This window comes from Equus quagga, chromosome 14 (assembly GCF_021613505.1).
Source record: "Equus quagga isolate Etosha38 chromosome 14, UCLA_HA_Equagga_1.0, whole genome shotgun sequence".
NCBI classification, from domain to species: domain Eukaryota; kingdom Metazoa; phylum Chordata; class Mammalia; order Perissodactyla; family Equidae; genus Equus; species Equus quagga.
The window spans coordinates 66653060-66672954 of NC_060280.1; the positions used below are offsets into that span (position 1 = coordinate 66653060).

Genomic DNA, 19895 nt, shown 5'->3' on the forward strand with positions numbered 1-19895 from the left:
GCACATTTCAGTAACAGACACAAAATTCCACCCTGGTCACCGCTCCATCACGGCCACCACCTCTGCTCTACTGGCTGCAGTTTGTGCCTGCCTTCCCAAAAGGGCACCAGAAACTTAGCAGTGCTAAACTGGGGCTCTCACTGAGCCTAGGGGACACTATGGTTGTTGCAAGGATTTGAGGGTGATATGGGCATCGGAAGTCAGGCCCAGGAGTGTCAGATGTCCTCAGTGCAGGAGGCAATCTCTCACCTGGAAGAGTTGACCCTCATACCTCAGGCCATTCATAATGAGCTGAGCCAAGAGCCTAACTTGGTTTTATACCTAAGCAGAAAGTATTTGTTGCATCATTTTAATATACACTGAGTTTTCCGGGAATGAACTCTTATATAAAATGAAAGAAGACTACTTTTTTTGGTTTGGAAGTTTACCAAGAGTTGTTTGCCATTTCGGAAAATCACTTCACTGACAGCAAAGCTGCTCTGGTATTTAAGTCACCAATACCACATGCCTGTGTCCCTTGGTGCGTGTATCTGTTGTACTCACAGGGATTCTCATGTAGAAACAAATATTTAGCTATTTCAAGGTAGCCAATATAAAGAAAAAATATTTAATAGTTATTTGAATATCATCTCAAACCTAAGCTATTCATTATAAGTATGTGGAAATTTCTGTTATGTTCTCAAGTATAGTTTATCTGTTGAAATACATTTTATTTTAAACTTCTCTCCCTTTACTTTTCTGTTATATTAGCGCATTATATTGCTCTTTTTAAAATTACATGGGTGGGTAGGTTATTTTATCAGTTAAGGTTCGTTTCAGAGTAGTAAAGACAGTGTTACAAAATATTTGCTCTATTCCTCGGGTGTTAGGGCTGATGGAGTAGAGAACCAATGAACCAAGCAATGTATAAAATGTAGTCCCTGTCCCAGAGGCCCTCACCCACAGCGACACTGGCAACCAGTGAGGACAATCTAACGGAATAAGTCACATTCATGTCCAAACCCCCAGAGCCTAGCATGAGGCCTGTTAGGTAGTGAGAAGGCACTGTTTGCTGTGGATTGTCACTAGTAACTTCTCTAACTGGCAGGTTTCATATTCTCTAGAAGCACAGAGAAGAGAGCAATTAGCTCTGTCTGGAAGGGCTGGGGAAGACTTCTCACAGGAGACATTAGCACTGGGTCTTTTTTCTAGGTCTGGAAAACAAAAGCTAGTACTCCTCCAGAAGTGCTCAAAGGCAGCCCTGCTCTGTCGGGGAGCTGCTGATGCTCCCCGGAGGCAGAGGTGGAGGCTGGGGAGGTGGGCAGGGGCAGGGATGGGATGGGAAGAAGAAGTGACTACTGCCAAGGAAAAGACAGACAGACACGTGCAGATGCCCCGTGGAAGCAAGTTGAGAACTGCCTTTCCCTAATCCACCTGGAGGTGCTTTGTGCTGATTTTCTCCTCCCGGACTGTCTGGATGCTAATTGTTATGTGACATCTACTAGAGGAGTCGGGGGAGGGACCAGGTCATTAGTGTCATTCACTCTGGGCCCACCCAGGACTCTCTGCAGCCAGAGCCCCCTCTGCTCCCACCCTGGTCTATCCAGCACCCAGGAAGAAGGAGATGGTCCTGAATCCTAAGCTCTGATTTCATCTGATTTGGCCTCAACTTGTTCACCTCATCTGCACTTTGTGCGCATCCTTATCCCTGTCCACATTCTTGTTGCTGTCTGGTTTAAGTTGCAAGCGAATCCCAAAAGGCAACAGGTCAGAAGGAAAGAACAAAACAATATAGCCTTTGTGGAAAAAGGGACCCTGAGAAAAATCCACCTTTGCGCATTTTGCCCTCCAATAGAATATGATACTCCTACCCTCACATCCTCTTTTTTGCTCATTCAGCAATTATTTGCTTTGAGTTTTCAATATGCCAGGCCCTGTGCCAGGTGCTAGGGGTAGAGTGAAACCCAAAAGGGTTCCTGCCCCACAGAGTTTTCAGTCTAGATGGAAAGACAGATACTAAACAGACACACTAATAGTGTACAATGATAATAAATATTAACAAGGTAAGTTTAGGTTATTGTGAGGGAAAATAACATGGGTACTTAGATTGGAGAGAGGGTCAGAGAAGGCCTTTCTGAGAAAGACATGTTAACTGAGACCTGTATAATGGGTGTCCAGGCTGAAGAATGGGAAGGAAAATTATTCTAGTAGAAGGAACAGAATGGACAAAGCCTAGGAGGTAGGGAACCTCCTCAGCTTGGCCTATTGAGAGAATGGTGGTAAGGCCGTGGAGGACAGAATGCAGTAAGCAAGGGGAGGGCGATCCCAGGGGAGGTGGGGAGGGAGGCAGGGACTAGACCACACAGGCCTTTCTAGGCTATGATAAGGGATTTGGGTTTTTTTTTCAAGTATAGTGAAAAGTAATTGAAGTAACTGACATAACCTGATTTTATTTTTTTAATCATGCTTAGCCACTCATTGAAAATGGCTTGTAGCGGGGCAGATGTGGAAGCAGGCAGGACTGTTAGGAGGTGATTGCAGTTGTCCAGAGGGAGAGGCATAGTGGCAGTGGCAGAAGAGATGGGGAGAAGCAGACCAATCTGATGATGTATCTTGGAGGTAGAATCAACAAGTGAACAGGACTGATTGGATGAAGGAGGAGAAAAGATGGCTGAGGCTTCTGGTTTGAGCAGTTGGGTGAACGGGGAGGAAAGGAAGCCTGTAGGACCAGCAGGCTGGAGCAGTTCTGTGTTTAGAATCTGTGAGGCATCAGGGTGGTTATGCCAAGTAGATAATTGTTATAAGTCCGGAGTTGAGAAGATAAGTTTGAGCTAAAGATGAAAATACATTCGACAGTCATTGGGATATAGATAGTATTTAAATCATGCTGTATGTACTGACATAGAAAGATACCCACAACAGATTTTTTTTGGGTAAAAAAGCCCAGTAGCAGAATAGTATGTTCAGTATGATTCCAAATGTGACAAAAATTATTCTTCATATATATAAATATGTTGTCTAAGCATAGAAAACAGCTTGAAGAATATAGCTATCAAACAGCAATAGTCATCTTTGAGGATTGGGGGGTAACAAGATATGGAGGACAATCATTTTTTATTTATAGCCTCTAGTTTTTTTTTTAACAAGAAATTACCTTTTACAATTTTTAAATAAATAAAACTCCCATTAGGCTGTTTTGTGGTATGATACTATTAATTAGCAGGCCATTAGCTGTATGCTTCCTAGGCTCCTTCCTGGCACAAATTCCCACCCCAAGGGCACCCTAACTTTCCAGGGAGTTTTGATGGTTTTAATTTAATTTGCCAAAATGCATAGAAGACCACTTTATGCTAGTTCTAGGGGGCCAGGCACGAACAAGACACAGCCCCTGCACTTGAGGAGCTTTTCAACTGACTACTAAACAAAAATGGCGACAGGATGAGCAAAGGACCTTGGAATCGAGAAATTAATTCTGCAGCAACAACTTTGGAAGGCTTCACAAACGGGGTGATATTTCATTAATTCAATAATGAATTGATGTGAGAGCTTACGAATGGATTGAGAGCTTACCATGTGCCAAAGTTACCAGCCTCATGGAAATTCCAATCGAGTTCATATTTCAGAGCCTTATATAATAGAAAGAATTTACCAGGCAGAGTTAGAAAGAAGTGAATTCCAGGCAGAGGAAACCAAGGGCTGGAGATACTAGAATGCGCAGGTGCAATAGGACTGCTGGAATATTGCCTGGAGGAGGTCAGGGAAGGAGGAGGGGAGCGGTGGGAAACAAGATGAAGAGGAAGGTGGGAATCATGTTGTAAAAGACTTTGAAAGTCATGCTGGCAAGTTTAGAGTTTTCCTGAAGGCAATTTAGAGGCATTAAATTAATCAGGAAAGTCATTTTAGAGACTTTCTTAAGACCATAGTCTGGAGGATAAATGGAGCTGAAATAGACCAGACACTTGGAAACCTAGTTAGAAAGAGTTTACATGAATCCAAGCAAAAGAGGAAGGGAATTAAAATAAGGTATGTTTTGAGTATAAAAGATGGAGAACAGACGTTAAATATCACAGAAATTCAAGGAAACAACTTGTGCAGGGTGGATATGGGGACTGAGTAAAAGGGAATGTCAAAAGTAAATCACCCCAAAACTCCAGGCTTTAGGTTGCGGGTATCATTCCCTGGGAGGATGAAAATAGGGGATATTCTGAAGAGGCGGATGTTGAATTCCATTTCACACAAGTTCAGATGGCAGCTGAATGAATACTTGGTGGTGAGAACTTTAGAGAAACTGCAGAGGACTAAGAAGTTAGTAGGAGTGAAAGCAGATAGTGTAGACTACTCTAAGCAGCTTTGAAACAAATGAGGGGAACAGATGGCTGGGTTGATCCACAGTTGGGGTTTGACAAAATGAGAGGTCTTAGAAGGTCAAGTGATATAACAGGTTGCCGTGAGAGTGTGGTGGAAATATTCCTGGGATCAAGCGGGTAAAGTGAAGCCAAGAGGACCTAAGACCTAGACCAGTGATCCTCAAACTTAATTAAGCATCAGAAACACCTGAAGAGCTCATTAAACCACAGATTGCTGGGCCCCATACCAGAGTTTCCCATTCAGTAGGTCTAGAGTGGGGCTCAAGAATTTGCATTTCTAACAAGCTCCCAGATGCTGATGCTGCTCACCTGGAGGCCACACTTTGAAAACCACTGGCCTAGAACAAAGCATCTGGCAGCTAGCAGATGCTGAATAATTTTCTGAGAAAATGAATAAGAGTAGTCATCTTCAGGAATGGAGTGCTCCCTGTAGTTAAAGACGAGACAGAAGGTAAGGCCACACGGAGGGTGGAAGAGGCTGGTCAGAGTAGAACATCAGAGTTTGGGTTCAGAGAAGGAAAAATTTTGGGTGGACAAGGTCTAGGCTTGACCCTGCTAAGGGAATAATGGGAGGTCAAGGAATTGACTGTTGCAAGGGTCATCAAAATGGATCACATCTGACAGAGGCTTGGGTTTAAGGGGAAGCTCCCACAGCAAATCAAGATCTGAAGGGAAGTCTGGCTACTTTCTGAGCCTGGATTATGTACAGTTGACTGTGTATACACCTACAGACGTCGTAGCCATCCAAGTTAGTGTACCAGTACTGGCAAGAAATCTAAGGGAAGTTCAGGACTCTGTGCCAGCTCTGCCTGCTCATCCATAAATAAGGTCTGGGCTAGGCCCCAGGCTTTTATGGGGGAGCTCTAGAGCGGAGATCACAGCCTGGAGATTTCAGCCCTGTAAGGAAGCAGTTCACCTTAGGCCCTAGGGCTTAGGGAAGCAGGACTGACAGGGAAGCTGCTGATTCTGTGAGAAGTTGCTAACCCTGGGCAATGATTTTGCACCCTTTATAGCTTCCCCTTTACAGCTTTACAGGAGCAATGCTCAGAAGACCCCAGTGGGGGTATGATTGTGATTACATCTTAGATTATGGCCACCTCCAGCTTGCGTTCTCCGCAGCCTGCTGGTACTGAAGATCACGGGGCCCAAGGTGCTGCCTCTACTGCTTAACATCTGTGCAACCGTCCACAAGGTTACTGCCTCCTCCCTGCCTCAGTTTTCCAGCCTGTAAAATACCTATAATATGAGCCACCCTGTGGGCGAGTGGCTAAATTCATGCCCTCCACTTAGGCGGCCCAGGGTTTCACGGTTCGGATCCTGGGCGCGGACATGGCACCACTCATCAGGCCACGCTGAAGCGGCGGCCCACATGCCACAACCAGAAGGACCTACAACTAGAATATACAACTATGTACTGGGGCGCTTTGGGGAGAAGAAGAAGAAAAAAAAAAGATTGGCAACAGATGTTAGCTCAGATGCCAATCTTTAAAAAACAAAGTGCCAATGATAATAGTATACTATATTGGGTAATTGTGAAGATTAAGTGACATAGTTAATGTAAAGCTCTGGACACGGAGTGAGCACTCTAAATGCTAGTTATGATTCGTTACATTGTCTAATAGGGTCCTTGTCAATGCCCCAGCATGTGTGTGGTTTGTGGTCCTGCAGTTACACCTAACTATTGCGTGCGCTGTTTCCTCCGCAGCTGCACCATTTTTTTTCTGGCTAAACAGAGTTTATCAGGGTTACCGATGACTGGCCGGGTTTGCAAGCAGCAAGGGAGCCAGGGGAAGGCCCCGCGCAGCCGCAGAAGGGTTTGCAGTGGCGCCTGCCCGCCGCTAGGGGCCGCTGGGCTCGCCCCGCCCCGCCCCAGAAGGGTCAGGGGTCACCGGATGGCAAAGTACAGGCTGCGCGTCCGGTTACCCAGAGCTGGGCCGATGGCGCCGGCGGAGCGCTGCGGTTTGTGCCGCCAGACCTTCTTCTGCGGTCGCGGACACGTCTACAGTCGCAAGCACCAGCGGCAGCTGAAGGTGGCTTTGGAGCGGCTGCTGCCCCAGGTGCGGACGGGAGGCCGGAGTGGGCTGCGGGCGGCCTGGGAGCGGGGATGCGGGCACTGCGGTGAGGGCCCGAGGGGGTGGGATTTGGGGGTCCTGCTCCGGGTCCTACTTGGCCTCTGCCCGGTTACCCCCTCTCCGCCGCAGGTGGAGGCCGCCCGCAAGGCCGTCCGCGCGGCTCAGGTGGAGCGTTACGTGCCCGAGCACGAGCGGTGCTGCTGGTGCCTGTGCTGCAGCTGTGAGGTGCGGAAACACCTGAGCCACGGAAACCTGACCGTGCTGCACGGGGGGCTGCTGGAGCACCTGGCCAGGTGACAGCCGCTTTGGGAGCTTCATCCAGCATATTTGCATACATACGTGGGAGGGAGGGTTTAGGGTGGGTAAGAGGAGGAATGCTTTTGTGATTTGATCGGGGTGGATGGATTGAGCCACCTTATAGGCTTTGCCAGCCTTGAGGGGTAGAGGACTTATGGCTGCCATGGTCCCGGGAGTGTTGGTGGTCCGGCTGGAAAGCCAGCTGGCTCAAGGCTACTCCCATCCCCTCCTCTCAGACTCTCACATTTTTATTGAAAGAGGGAGACTGGAGATCAGGAAGAGACTAGTACGAATATTCCTCCTCTAGCCTTGTCCAGAGGCAGAAACCCAGATGTCAGTTTGCATTACTTATCTAATGCCTAGATATCTGAGTAATATTCTATAATCTGTCATTGAGATTACTCATCCTCTCCTCTTTCAGCCCAGAGCACAAGAAAGCAACCAACAGATTCTGGTGGGAGAACAAGGCCGAGCTCCAGATGAAAGAGAAGTTTCTCATCTCGCCCCAAGATTACGCACGGTAAGTCACTGGTTACGAAAGATGAAGTAGCAGGGGGTGCATCCTCTGGATCTGTGGGAGGCACTGGAGCTTCCTCTATTAATTGGAAAGTTCAGTAAGGACTTCATAAGGATCTATTGTCTTCATAGCCCCCGTTATTCTAGGCACTATATTGGACACAAAAGTATGACAGAGTCCTTGACAGGTTTATAATCTAGTTGGGGGATGGGATTTACGGTGCATTTACCAAATAGAGAGCAGTATATAGTAAAAGTTGACTGTAATCAACTACTTAAATGCGTGGCACAGAGAATACTAAGGTCCTTTAGGAATAGAAGAGGCTGTTTGCAGTGTGCGAAAAACTGGTGCTCACACAGTGCCCACTTTTAATTGTTTTAGACTCTATTGTAACTGGCCTCTGGAGGACCCTTAGAAACTAAAGTGCAGGAAGCTGGTCAGCATAGAAAGGGTGTGAGCCCTGACTGCCTCAGGAAGAGGGCAGGCTGCCTCACGTCACCACTTTTACTGGGACTGTATTGAGATTATGAGGTGTGAAGGGGATCCCAGAGGCAAAGTTACAGAAAAACTCATGGTCCTTTCTACTCAGTGTGGAGAATAATGAGGGAATGATAAGAAATGCCTAAATCCCACCAACTTGCCTTCAAACTTGTGGTTCAGACTGGGAGGAGACAGGAATCTGAGGACGAAAAGCACTCCTCACACCCTGTCCCAGCTACATATGGTTTTTGGTGGATGAATAAAGGATAGTTGGGGGGCTGGCCCCGTGGCCGAGTGGTTAAGTTTGCACACTCCGCTGCAGGTGGCCCAGTGTTTCGTTGGTTCGAATCCTGGGCGCGGACATGGCACTGCTCATCAAACCACACTGAGGCAGCGTCCCACATGCCACAACTAGAAGGACCCACAACGAAGAATATACAGCTGTGTACTGGGGGGCTTTGGGCAGAAAAAGGAAAAAAATAAAATCTTAAAAAAAAAAGGATAGTTGAGCAGAAAAGGTTATGATTGAGAATTGTGAGGATGGGCTGTTTGAACTTTTTATTTAAATAGAGTTTTGACTTTTATTTTTATTTTTTTGAAGAAGATTAGCCCTGAGCTAACTACTGCCAATCCTCCTCTTTTTGCTGAGGAAGACTGGCCCTGAGCTAACATCCATGCCCATCTTCCTCTACTTTATATGTGGGATGCCTACCACAGCATGGCTTTTGCCAAGTGGTGCCATGTCCACACCTGGAAATGGAACCCGTGAACCCTGGCCTGCCGAGAAGTGGAATGTGTGCACTTAACTGCTGTGCCACCGGGCCAGCTCCCCAAATAGAGTTTTGACTTTTAATCTTAAAAATTTCAAGCTCACAAACACAGGACAAGGCAAAGCCAAGCTTGACTGATCTGACAGGTAAAGATCAAATGAGCCACTTTTAGATTTAGACAGTTGTTTGGTTTTTGTTTTTTTTAAAGATTGGCACCTGAGCTAACAACTGTTGCCAATCTTTTTTTTTTTTCTGGTTTTTTGTCCCCAAATCCCTCAAGTACATAGTTGTATTTTTTAGTTGTGGGTCCTTCTAGTTGTGGTATGTGGGGTGTCGCCTCAATGTGGCCTAATGAGCGGTGCCATGTCCTCACCCAGGATCCAAACCAGCAAAACCCTGGGGTCACCAAAGTGGAGTGCTCGAACTTAACCACTCAGCCATGGGGCTGGCCCTGATTTAGACAGTTTATTACTTACATGGACAGCAAAGAGAGTAAGCTCAAGTGCCAGCTTCCCAGGTCCTTGACCCCACACCAAAAAGGACCACACTGAAACCAAGAGGCCTGGATGACTGCAGTGTGAGCTGTGGGATACCTTCTTGCTGGGGAGCCGAATGTAGACTGCAGCTCTCGTCTGAGAGAGGTGGCGTAGAAAGCCCATTCCTCATCAGAACCCGGGAGCTGATGAGAAACTCTCCTGACAGCCTCCCAGGGGAGACAGGGAGGCAAGCGGGAGATGGCCTCATAGCAGCTCCTTTCAGGCCTCCCATCCTCGCAAGTTCTGGGAGGATCACACGGGCAGGAGGCGAGACTGACAAGCTGCGGTTCAAGGCTCTGCGTGTGTGGAGAAGTGCAGGGCTGCCAGGGCACCGTGCTAGAGCCATTTCTCTACATAAGTGTTCTACATAGTAAAATTAGGTCACAAGACAAATCCTAAAATTGATTGCAAAGACACATTATCTTAATTATATATAAAACTGATAATAACCACAAACAATAAGAATTGAAGTAACTTTTATTTTGCTGGGAAAGAATTGCCCTGAGCTAACATCTATTGCCAGTCTTCCTCTCTTTTTTTTCCTCCCCAAAGCCCAAGTACCTAGTTGTATATTCTAGTTGTAAGTCCTTCTAGCTCTTCTACGTGAGCTGCCACCACCCCATGGTTGCTTTTTTTTTTTTTTGAGGAAGATTAGCCCTGAGCTAAATCTACCGCCAAACCTCCTCCTTTTTGCTGAGGAAGACTGGCCCTGAGTTAACATTCGTGCCCATCTTCCTCTACTTTATATGTGGGATGCCTACCACAGCATGGCTTGTCAAGCGGTGCCATGTCTGCACCCGGGATCCAAACCAGAGAACCCCAGGCCACCGAAGTGGAACGTGCGCACTTAACCGCTGCGCCATGGGGCCGTTCCCCACCTCATGGCTTCTGACAGATGAGTGTTGTGGTTCCATGCCCAGGAAGTGAACCTGGGCTGCCTAAGCGAAGTGCACCAAACTTTAACCACTAGGTCATCAGGGCTGGCTCTGAAATTACTTTTGAACACAAAATTCTGGTGAGGAGAGATTGGCCCCGAGCTAACATCTGTTGCCACGCTTCCTTTTTCCTTTCTCCCCAAAGCCCCAGTACATAGCTGTACATCCTAGTTGTAGGTCATTCTAGTTCTTCTATGTGGGATGCCACCACAGCATGGCTTGATATGCAGTGTGCAGGTCCATGCCGAGGATCCGAACTGGTGAACCCCAGGCCACTGAAGCAGAGCATGCGAACTTAACTACTTGGCTACCGGGCTGGCCCCTGAACACAAAATTCTGACTGTATACATTTAGAAGGATATTTTCTAAGGGCTAAAGAACTGCAAAGAAATCTTGAGCTTTCCTTAGTTGTCATGATGGCGGTATTGGTATTATTCTGATGCCTTTTTGTGTGTGTTGTAGGATAAAACAACTGCAAGTATATTGATGTTGTTGGGAACCAGGGTTTTCACTATGGCAGAAGGAAGGTACCAGTAAGGAATGGAGAGATTTGAATGGGGAGGTAGCAGTATGATTTATTTATTTAAGGAAAAAGAGCTCTCTCCTCAGAAAGAGCTAGAAGCATGACACCTGTGGAGCAGTAAGAGCATTGCTAACTCTCAGCTCTTTATTTCTAAATAATACTTCCTAGTAAAGTGAACCAGATTTCACTGGAGAAATCATTGATTTCAGGTTTGGAGCAGGGAAGGTACATGGTGAGTCTGGAATATCTTGCGCTGGAAATGCTCGGATTGATGGAATGGTCGAGAGGACAAAGGAGCTGGTTTGAAGGAGTTCTCACTAGCCAAATATGGGATAATTTGAACATCAAAAAGAGTAATTGATTTTCTTAAGTGTGGTAATGGTTTCATGATTTCATAGACTGTTCCTGTTCTCAGGACATATATGCTTAGAGTTAAGTCTCATGATGTCTAAAACCCATTTTTGTTTTGGCACAAAGGAAATGTGTACATAAAAGAGAAGTGGAGCCAGTATGGCAAAACGTTAACAGTGAACCTGAGTGAGAGGTACACAGATGTTCATTGTACTATTTTGTTTCTGTGAGTTTGAAATTATTCAAAATTTAAAGAAAAAATTATCTACTGAGGATCTTTTCACAACTGGCAGGGACTGGGGTTCTGGGCTGACTTGCCCTTTTTCTTTTTAGATTCAAGAAATCCATGGTGAAAGGTTTGGATTCTTATGAGGAAAAAGAGGATGAGGTGATCAAAGAGGTAAGTTAAAGGAAAGGCCTCTGAAGGACCCAGCCCCCGTGACTTTGTAGCTAAGCAGCCTCTCTCCCACAGATGGCAGCTCAGATCCGCGAGGTGGAGCAGAGCCGGCAGGAGGTGGTTCGGTCTGTGTTAGAGGTTGGTTTCTCTCGGAGGAGCCAGAGCAGTATCCAAATCCACTGATCCCTGGTTCTCTCAGGTCCAGCATCTCACCTACCAGCTCTTCTAAGAGAACTGATGGACTCCATGCTTCACCTGCTCGGCTTGAATTCCCTTACCTGTCAGCCAGGGGGCAGGCCTTGTCAGTGGAGATGGGGCAAGGGCTGGGAGGGAGGGAAGGGAAGAGTTTGCAAGATGGGCAGTACCCTTCATATGCTAATTTGCTTCCTTCTGGAGGGTGGGAGCATGGCCAGGCAGACTCTTAAGCATCCTAGACACATTTATTTTTCCTGAATCAAACTCAGCCTCAGGCAGTGCCAGACCCAGAAGAGGGCTCTTCGGCACCTGGAAGCTGGAAAGGGACAAACAGGTAAGATTATTTGGGAATTTCTTGCTGGGAGTTTGACACCTGTTTTAGAGCATTTTGTAACCTTTTGGCTGTGAAATGAGAGCAAATCTCATGTTTGCTGTCCTCATGGCTCAAGGACCTTGTCTGCCAGCTGGCTGCTGTTTGTCTTTTTCAGCCAAGTAGCTTCCATCTCACAGCAGCCCTCGTACTTGGACCTGCCACCAGCCCCAGAGCTTGACTGGATGGAAACAGGACAACCTCTGACATTCATTGGCCATCAGGTACAATGGATAAGGAAGCCCGGAAAGGGGAAAAGGCCCCGTCAGTCAGCACCCACCTCTGTTTTTTCTACCTATTCTGGCTGCTCCTGTCTTAACTCAGGCTTTTCCCTCTTGCTGCACCGTTCCACAGTAGCATCTTCTCAGACCTCTTTCCTCACCCTCCACGGTGAGCTTCTCCACACCTGTTGCCCCCACTGTCACTCCTAAACCTCATCCTCTGCAGAACCCAGGGCCAGCTCAATATAGATTATAGATATCCCACAGGCACCTGAATCTACCCCCTCTACTCCTGTATTTCCACTAACTGTAGATGCAGATCCTTATCCCCTTCTTCTGTCTCCCACATCCTGTCAGTGAGTATGTCTGCTTTACCTCCTGAATACAAGTTGGCCTCTATTCCACCTTGGAACAATTTTTCTCCCTGTGATCCTGTCCCAAACACAGAAAATCATTACATTACCTGCAATCTTGTATTCTATAGTCCAGCTGTACTGTACTTCTCCCTACTTTTGTCTTATGTTGTTGCCTTTGCCTTTAATAATGCGTTTTCCTTCCCTCATCACCTAGTCAACACTTACTTTCCTTCAGCTCTTAGATCAAATGTCAGTTTTTCACAGGTGGCTTATCTGAACAGGCTGTCTCTGTTATAAATGGATGTAGTACCATGTAGAGCTGTGCATGTGATTTAATTTATACCGAGTTCTCTTTCCCAATGATCTGTATGCTCTGTGAGGAAAGGTTTTGTTTACCTGGCACGTAGTAGGCAGTCTGTTTTTGGAGATCAGTATTAAGATCATGAGTCTCCTGAGGACAAGACTGTCTTTCAATGACTTAGTGTGCTCTAAGATTTAACATCAGTCCGTGTGCAGAATTAACATTGTGGCAATGGTTCCATCCACCTCCTGTAAAGTTTGCCCTTTGTCTAGCTGTGAGTATCCTATCATCTCTTGGCTCTTATCTAGGATTTTTCCCCCCATTTCCAACTACAGGATACACCAGGAGTTGGTAACATCCACTCAGGTAAGGCCCACGGCAGTTTCTCAAATTTTAAGAGGCAATTTTTCTTTTTAAAAGAATAAAGTTGATTAAGATAAAGCACTATCTGATGAAGGACTTGTATGAATATATGAGGAACTCTCAAAACTCAACAAAGGCATATACAAAAGATGTTCACCCGAATGGCTAAAGGTCACTGCCCATGTTTGTGGAGGAACTCTCATACACTGCTGGTGGGAATATAAAATGGAACCACCACTTTGGAAGACCGTTCAGCATTTTAAGAAAAGTTAAGCATACACCCAGCATTAGGATCCAGCCATTCCAAGAGAAAATAAAGTCTGTCCACACAAAGGCTTGGACACAAATCATCATAGCAGCTTTATTTGCAGTAGCCTCAAACCGGAAACAATCCAAATGTCCCTCAACAAATGAACAATGGAATAGTAAACAACAAAGGAACTTACTGATACATGCAACACAGACAAAATCTCAAAACAATGCTAAAAGCCAGACCAAAATATATATATATATACACTATATTCCATTTATATAAAATTACAGAAAATGCAAGCTAATCTACAGCAACAGAAAGCACCAGCAGTAGCTGCCTGGCGCTGGAAAGGGGTATGTGGAAGTGTAGGAAGAGTATTATAAAGGGATACGAGGATACATGGGGTTGATGTTCAGTATCTGGATTATGGTGGTTTCACACAAAACGTTTCAAATTGTACACTTTAAACGTGTGCAGTTTGTTGTATGTCAATCACACCTCCATAAAACTATTAAATACTAGCACGTCACATGTAAGATATGCTATTTTAAATTAGCCAAGGACCTTCATTTCCCATGGTCCAGGATTCCTGGGTTTTGCTTTTGAACATTTCTAGGTCTTAAGTAAGAGCTTAAAGGCACGTTTCACAGTAGACTGAAGGTTAAAAAATTTTTTAAGTACCTTAATTTCTACTTGATGAGTCTTCTTTTTTCAGGTGCTACACCTCCCTGGATGGCCCAAGATGAGGAATACAGCTCTGGGAACCAACAAATAGGACCCTCCTATGAAGAATTTCTTAAAGAAAGTAAGTAAACTAACTCCAGAATGACAGTGGGTTCCTTAAATCTTCCTACTCAAAACTCTTTACTTATCTGTAGAGGAAAAACAGAAACTGAAGAAACTGCCCCCAGACAGAGTTGGGGCCAACTTTGATCACAGCTCTAGCACCGGTGCAGGGTGGCTGCCCTCTTTTGGCCGGGTCTGGAATAACGGACGCCGCTGGCAATCGAGGTAGTATGGGTCCGGCCCCCTACCCACCACCCTTTTGGAGACCTTACGCCTTTATCCTGTTAACCCATTTCCTTTCAGGCATCAATTCAAAACTGAAGCTGCGGCAAGGAACAAACAGTCACATAAAGAAAAAAGGCTAATGATTTCCTGATATGTTTTCAACTACCATCAGAGCTCAAAGCCAAGTCAACAAACCTGTACCTACTATCCTTTGTAAATTACCTTTCTCAGGAAACACACAGTCACTTATTTGATTTAATAAAGTTTTATTTTTCAAAATGTACAGCTGATGGGACCTGCAAAAAAAATAAAGAAGAATCAGAACTACAGAGCCTTGTTCAGGGGATGCATACACCATGAGCCCCTGGGTTCTTGCTCACCTGTTCATGCATCTTCACCAGCCGCTGGGGCATCTCCACCTTTCGTGTTTCTGGTATAAATTACTTGAGCTCTGTGCTTTGAAACCAGTTTAATAAGTCCTAGGGAGAAAAGAAAACGTTTTCACATAACAGTACTATGAGATACTTATTTTTATAAACACTTTTGGAATTTTAATACCCATATTTCAGTGTAATTGGGTTTCTTCTGTAATTTTATGTATGTATTTTATTTATTTGGAAATATAAGGGATCCCTGGGTTTCACCAAACTGCCATAGGGGCCTACGGCACAAAAATGGCCAAGAACCCTGCTTTAGGTTTTATCCTCAAGATAACATACTAGAATTATATTGCTAATGACCACTGGTGAGCCTACACCTGTTTTTTAGAATTCCATAAAAGCATTTAAGAAGGCTAACATGGTCAGGCCTATTTTAACGTGCACCAGCCTACCAGCACAACACTCCTCACCTTTACTAAGGAGCTCCTGAAGGGCTGCCCTGGCCAGGGAACCGCGAATCTTCAGTCTCTCTGAGACAACAGCTGGGGTTATAAGCTTATAGTTGGGCACTTCCTTACACAGTTTGTCATATGTCGCTTTGTCAAACAAGACTAGGTTATTGAGCTTGTCCCGAACTTTGCCTTTGGACCACTTCTGCTCACAAAAACAAAAAGGAAAAAAGTCAGTGCTCCCAGACGAATTGCGCTCTCTCTCCTAAACAACCTGTATCAGAGAAATGTCTTCCATGGTTGTAGGAGCTATAACCGAGAGGGTGGCTCCGTTCCTTCGCCTGCAGAAACCTATGAGATTCAGAATCTGCAGAAACCCTGCAAATTCAAATAAATATATCCAGGTAATTAGAAAGCCACGATATAAAATAAGATTAAAAAATCAGGATTACCGTTAATAGCATCAAAGATAATTAGATTGGGGGGAGAAAACCCCAACACATCTTTGAGACTTTCGGATATGAGCTGAGTCCCAAGGGACTAATTAAAGTAACATCATGTGGCCAGACATCAGAACAAATGCTTTATACAACCTTCTTTAACTTCCAAGTAATATGTACCACCCATTCTTCAAATGAGGAAAAGACCAGTAACAACGAATCGTGATGAGAGCTTAAGCTTTAATAATGTAACTCTAGACCCCACAACCTTACGAGCCATTTACTGTACACGTCACTTTTACTAGCGCTATGGGACCGGCGCCCCCACTCTCCCTCTTACGGGGGGACTCACTCCTACCTTCTTTTTGGCTTTGCCCCCAGATTTGTTCACTGGGTCTTTGTCTTTCTTGGCCGACTTTCCGGCATCTTTCTTCTTCTTGTCGTCCTTGGGCGGCTGTAGAAGAAAAGCGGGAATGCAGCCAGGTCATAAGGCGGCCCCAGGCTCTCCCTACCACTGCGCCCCTCACCCCCGCAAACCCGAATGCCGGAGCACATGGGCGAAGCAAGACCCTCGCCCGCCTCGAGATGCAGCCACGCAGTTCTGGGGGCCCTCCCGTCCGATGTCGCCTCAAATGTGCCCTAGCACCGCCCCGCTCTCGGAACCGCGCCGGCTTCAGACCCCCGGGCTCACCATCGCGAAGCTCGGACAGCAGCTATTACCACTGCAGCCTCGCTAAGATGTCGGACAAAAAGGAAGCGCCGCTCACCAACAAGCCCAGAAACCTCCACCCGCGGCGAGTGCTTCCGGGGTAAGGGGCGGAGCCCGCGATGGAAGTTGGGAGGCAGTGCGGTCTCGCTGGAGCCGGAAACCGGCTGGGGACAGTGGGCTCCGGCTCTCTACCCGCACACGCGGGACGCTGCGCCGCCTTGCTGGGCTCTGCCGCTAGTTGCGAAGCTGCCACGCGTTGCTACGTCCTGGCGCTAAGAACCGGGAAAGAGAGACAGAAAACAATTCACCCGGTCCCAGCAGCTCACTTTACGGCATTACTGATACCCGAGCCTGTTGCTTCAAGTGCGCAGGCGCCGCAGCCAGCCGCCCGCCGGGGCTGGGAGGGGAAAGCGGCGGGGGGGGGCGGGCCGTGACTGCGGTTCCGGGGCGGGGCCGTGGGGAAGAGGCTAGTTACCGGTGTCCGCGCCGCGGCGAAGCAATGGCGATTTTTAGTGTGTATGTGGTGAACAAAGCTGGCGGCCTGATTTACCAGTTGGACAGCTACGCGCCACGGGCCGAGGCTGAGAAGACTTTCAGCTACCCGCTTGATCTGCTGCTCAAGCTACACGACGAGCGTGTGCTCGTTGCCTTTGGCCAGCGCGACGGCATCCGGGGTGGGCTAGGCTCGGGCCCGGGGGGCGGGGCCGGGTGCTGCGGGAGTGGGCTGGAGTCTCTGCAGAGGCGCGGCGTGAAGGGGTGCGGCCGGGTCCCTTGTCCCCTGCTCCGAATCCCCACGCTGGGCCTTCGTTGACCCTTAGCTTCACTTCTGCAGTGGGCCACGCGGTGCTGGCCATCAATGGCGTGGACGTGAACGGCAAGTACACGGCTGATGGGAAAGAGGTGTTGGAATACCTGGGCAACCCTGCTAATTACCCGGTGTCCATTCGATTCGGCCGGCCCCGCCTCACCTCCAATGAGAAGCTCATGCTGGCCTCCATGTTCCACTCGTAAGTCCCCCAACCCTTCCTAGTGCTTGTTGGCCTGCACTTGGTTGTTAGGCTGGCTGGATTAGTGTGGTTCTGCGGGCAGTCTCCTGAGCGGCAGTGCCTACGTTTCTCTACCTCGTTTTAAATCGTCAGTGCTTGTGCTGTGAAAAGAAAAAGAACTGATCCAGTGAAACTAGGTTTTAGGTGATACTGGCAGTGGTGTAATCTTGCTTAAGTCAACTTCTCTTCTCTGAGTCTTAGTTCCTACATCTTTAAAGTAAGGCAATTGAACTAAATGATCTTTAAGATCTTTTCTTGCTTTCAGCTATGGTGTGAGATGTGCTAGGGATCTATAGCCACGGGGTAAGTAACCGTGGCACATATTCCCAGTGTTAATTTTATCCAAAGTTTTTCCATATAAAATGTTTTATAGCAAAGTATGAGTGTAAAATATATGCAGAATTCAAGTGAATTTTAAAGAAATTCTGATACTGCTGCTGGGCAGTTCACACCGCCTCATCTGCCTGTCAGGCTGTAATGTGAACTCCTCAGCAGACAGGATCTCTTCAGTGGAAAAGGTGGAGAAGCACTCCTCCCTTGCAGCAGTCGGGTGCATTCCCAGCTTTGCCTCCTTTGCAAATAGGCTGTTCGCAATCGGCTCCCAGCTGTCTCCGGAACAGGGCAGCTCAGGCATTGAGATGCTGGAGACAGACACATTCAAACTGCACTGCTTCCAGACACTGACAGGTATGCATCTCCAGCTAGGCCAGAGGGATTCACTGGGGCAGGTTGGGGGGAGGGACTGACCAAAGACAGCTTTAGTAAGCAAGGGGGCTGGTGGTTTGTTTTTCCTGTGACACTTGGACAGATACATCTATTTATTTGTTTCGTGAATTCAAAGCCAATATTTAATCTGACGTGAGTTTTGTTCACGTCAACCAGTGTGCTCAGCCCTGGTTATCCCGTGTGGAGATAAAGCTCACCTTAAAGTCTCATATTCCACACATTTTGGAAAGTGTGTTGTTCCAAAATGAAATTCAAATGCCAAATGGAAGTAACCTTTGGATTGTGTCATTGCTTCACTCACTTAATGCAGATAATTGAAAACTGCCAGAGTTTGTCCCCTGCCTGGCGCTTTCTGCTGAGGGACCCTAAGCAGAAGTAAGCGACAGCTAGAATTCAAAGCCTGGTCTCTCAGTCAACTGGGTGATGTGATAAAGTCACTTGACTTTTATGGTCTCACCTGTAGATTCAAAATCTTGCCTTTCTTGCTTTATGGAGCAGTGAGGATAGAATAAAAATAGGCTTGTGAAAGTGCCTTGCAAAACTGAAAGTGCCGTACAAACACAGGATGGCATTATTTGCTGCATTCTCTGCCATTTGGTAACCATTCCCCGCCCTACTCTCCAGGGATCAAGTTTGTGGTGCTGGCAGATCCTAGACAAGCTGGAATAGATTCTCTTCTCCGAAAGATTTATGAGATTTATTCAGACTTTGCCCTCAAGAATCCTTTCTACTCCCTGGAAATGCCAATCAGGTAGGTGGCCCCACTCCCTAGATACTGGTCATAGCCTCCTTGCCCCTCCCCACGTGCTCTTTCCCAGAGTCATTTTGAAGTGTAATAGAGTTATTTTTAAATAAAACAAAACTGACTAGCCTTTTACTTATTGAGAAACCAAAGACTTTCCTTGGGGTTCATGTCCTTCTTCACGCAGTTTCCACTGGCTCTCCTCTGTACCTAAAGTGGAGAAAGAGCCTGAGGCCTCACCCTTTGTCCTCATTTGTCCCTCGTGGGCCTGGCCTAGGTGTGAGCTGTTTGACCAGAACCTGAAGTTAGCCCTGGAGGTGGCAGAGAAGGCTGGAACTTTTGGACCTGGGTCATAGGCTGAACCTGCAATGGACACCCCCAATTCTGAGAGATCCTGCAGCAAGGCTCCTGCTGTTTCCACTCTGATGGAGATCCCAGCAGCCTTGTTAGTGCACTTGAAAATGGGAGGATGACGAGCCTGATGACATGTACTGATCCCCGAGCCTTAATACTTTGCTCTCTTCCCTCCTGTATCTATCGTGGTCCTACTTCCCAACTCTGTACAGATTTATTTATGGAGGAGGTAGGCCCATAAATGCTGTAATAAACATTCCTTTGATCTCAGTGTTTGCTATCCTAATTGATGGTTTTAGGGGAAGGGCTTGGGGGGTGAGACAGGAATGATAAGGGAATTCTGGGAAGACGTAATGCTATGTTCTAGTAGAAAACAAAGTAAATATGTGTTCATTAAATAAATGAACATGGGACTTTGAATCAGGAGCCTTGGATCTAGTTCCAGAATTGCCGCTGACTTCCTGAGGTGCTGGTGGTGGTGGTGACGATGATGATGGAACATTTATCAACTGTTTATACCCAGGCTGTATTGCTTTAGCTCACTTAATTCTCACTCTAGCCTTGGGGTACATTCTCTTATTGACAAGAGATTTAGCAAGGTATAAATTCTGTGCCTCAGTCTCAAACCTGGTTACTGACAGCCTGAGCTTGAACCCAGGCTTTCTGCCTACACTATCAGTGAGCTCCTGTTACACCGCCTCCCTCCATCAAGTTATTTCATCTGCCTGAAACCCCGTAGCTTCATCTCTAAAATG

General features: G+C 46.7%; 3 protein-coding genes across 3 annotated transcripts; 2 read left to right on the top strand and 1 right to left on the bottom strand.

Moving 5' to 3' along the window:
* The first annotated feature begins 6248 nt into the window (after positions 1-6248).
* Positions 6249-14577, top strand: CENATAC (centrosomal AT-AC splicing factor). The gene is made up of 11 exons (XM_046685691.1): positions 6249-6403; positions 6548-6711; positions 7137-7235; positions 11161-11227; positions 11300-11362; positions 11689-11753; positions 11908-12013; positions 13003-13033; positions 13999-14088; positions 14162-14294; positions 14373-14577. Exons 1-11 carry the CDS (start codon positions 6284-6286, stop codon positions 14443-14445), a joined length of 1011 nt encoding a protein of 336 aa, XP_046541647.1. The 5' UTR covers positions 6249-6283; the 3' UTR covers positions 14446-14577.
* Positions 14544-16396, bottom strand: RPS25 (ribosomal protein S25). The gene is made up of 5 exons (XM_046685693.1): positions 16255-16396; positions 15922-16017; positions 15145-15328; positions 14675-14773; positions 14544-14590 (listed from the first exon to the last, which is right to left on the bottom strand). Exons 1-4 carry the CDS (start codon positions 16255-16257, stop codon positions 14679-14681), a joined length of 378 nt encoding a protein of 125 aa, XP_046541649.1. The 5' UTR covers positions 16258-16396; the 3' UTR covers positions 14544-14590; positions 14675-14678.
* Positions 16397-16551: 155 nt separating this feature from the next.
* On the top strand, positions 16552-19410 carry TRAPPC4 (trafficking protein particle complex subunit 4). The gene is made up of 5 exons (XM_046685692.1): positions 16552-16946; positions 17105-17279; positions 17902-18005; positions 18669-18795; positions 19064-19410. The coding sequence occupies exons 1-5, from the start codon at positions 16772-16774 to the stop codon at positions 19140-19142; spliced, it is 660 nt and encodes a 219-aa protein (XP_046541648.1). The 5' UTR covers positions 16552-16771; the 3' UTR covers positions 19143-19410.
* The last annotated feature ends 485 nt before the right edge of the window (positions 19411-19895 follow it).

Bases quoted from the DNA above. Each gene is read 5' to 3' on its own strand.
- CENATAC (XM_046685691.1), top strand. From the start codon at position 6,284: ATGGCGCCGGCGGAGCGCTGCGGTTTGTGCCGCCAGACCTTCTTCTGC. The intron at 11,228-11,299 runs GTAAGTTAAAGG...TCTCTCCCACAG, and splicing joins AGGATGAGGTGATCAAAGAG to ATGGCAGCTCAGATCCGCGA. The intron at 13,034-13,998 runs GTAAGGCCCACG...TTCTTTTTTCAG, and splicing joins AGTTGGTAACATCCACTCAG to GTGCTACACCTCCCTGGATG.
- RPS25 (XM_046685693.1), bottom strand. The intron at 15,329-15,921 runs GTAGGAGTGAGT...TTTTGTGAGCAG, and splicing joins GGGGCAAAGCCAAAAAGAAG to AAGTGGTCCAAAGGCAAAGT. The intron at 14,774-15,144 runs GTGAGGAGTGTT...TTTTCTCCCTAG, and splicing joins TCAGGAGCTCCTTAGTAAAG to GACTTATTAAACTGGTTTCA.
- TRAPPC4 (XM_046685692.1), top strand. From the start codon at position 16,772: ATGGCGATTTTTAGTGTGTATGTGGTGAACAAAGCTGGCGGCCTGATT. The intron at 16,947-17,104 runs GTGGGCTAGGCT...TCACTTCTGCAG, and splicing joins CCAGCGCGACGGCATCCGGG to TGGGCCACGCGGTGCTGGCC. The intron at 17,280-17,901 runs GTAAGTCCCCCA...CTTTGCAAATAG, and splicing joins CTGGCCTCCATGTTCCACTC to GCTGTTCGCAATCGGCTCCC.